Genomic DNA, 641 nt, shown 5'->3' on the forward strand with positions numbered 1-641 from the left:
AGTGTGTTGTGCCCCATAGGGTTCCTGGCTGTGGGCAGGGACTTTGTGTCCTATGGGATATCTGGTCCCCATAGAACCTGTGACCTGGGTTGGTGCTGTGTGCTCCAAGGACCCCGGGGTGGCTGTGCCCCAAGGGTCTGTGCTGTGGGGCAGAGGCATGATGCTCTTTGGACCCCCAGGGGTGGCTGTGCCGTATAAGGTCCTACTATAGGGCAAGGACTGTGTGCCCCATATTCCCAGGGGCCAGCTGTGCTGCTGCATTGGCAGCAGGGACCCCCTGTCCCTGCCATGCCCCAGTGCCACAGTCCCCTGCTCTGTGCTCCAGACAACCCTGGCCTGCTCACCATCCAGCCTGACCTCAGCACCACCACCATGACCTACCAGGGCTCGCTCTGCCCACGCCAGGACGGCCCTGCCAAGCTCCAGCTGCCCAATGGGCACCTGCTGAGCCCGCTGGGTGCTGGGCGGCACACCTTGCACCACAGCTCGCCCGCTGCCGAGGGCGCTGATTTCGTGGCCCGGCTCTCCACCCAGAGCTACTTTCGCTCTCTGCCCCGTGGCACCACCAACATGGCCTACGGCACCTTCAACTTCTTGGGGGGAAGGCTCATGATCCCCAACACAGGTATGGCAGGGGGGGG

At 63.8% G+C, this 641-nt stretch overlaps 1 protein-coding gene across 1 annotated transcript in view; it reads left to right on the forward strand.

The window, feature by feature from the left end:
* Positions 1-325: 325 nt before the first annotated feature.
* UNC5A (unc-5 homolog A (C. elegans)) overlaps positions 326-641 on the forward strand; it is a gene marked incomplete at both ends in the record, with an annotated part of 1819 nt that continues 1503 nt past the window's right edge. The window contains one exon of the mRNA XM_010191499.1: positions 326-625. Within this exon, the coding sequence (XP_010189801.1) occupies positions 326-625 (300 nt within the window). The remainder of the gene's footprint in view (positions 626-641) is intronic.

Source organism: Mesitornis unicolor, unplaced genomic scaffold, assembly GCF_000695765.1.
Source record: "Mesitornis unicolor isolate BGI_N332 unplaced genomic scaffold, ASM69576v1 scaffold30099, whole genome shotgun sequence".
Classification (NCBI taxonomy): domain Eukaryota; kingdom Metazoa; phylum Chordata; class Aves; order Mesitornithiformes; family Mesitornithidae; genus Mesitornis; species Mesitornis unicolor.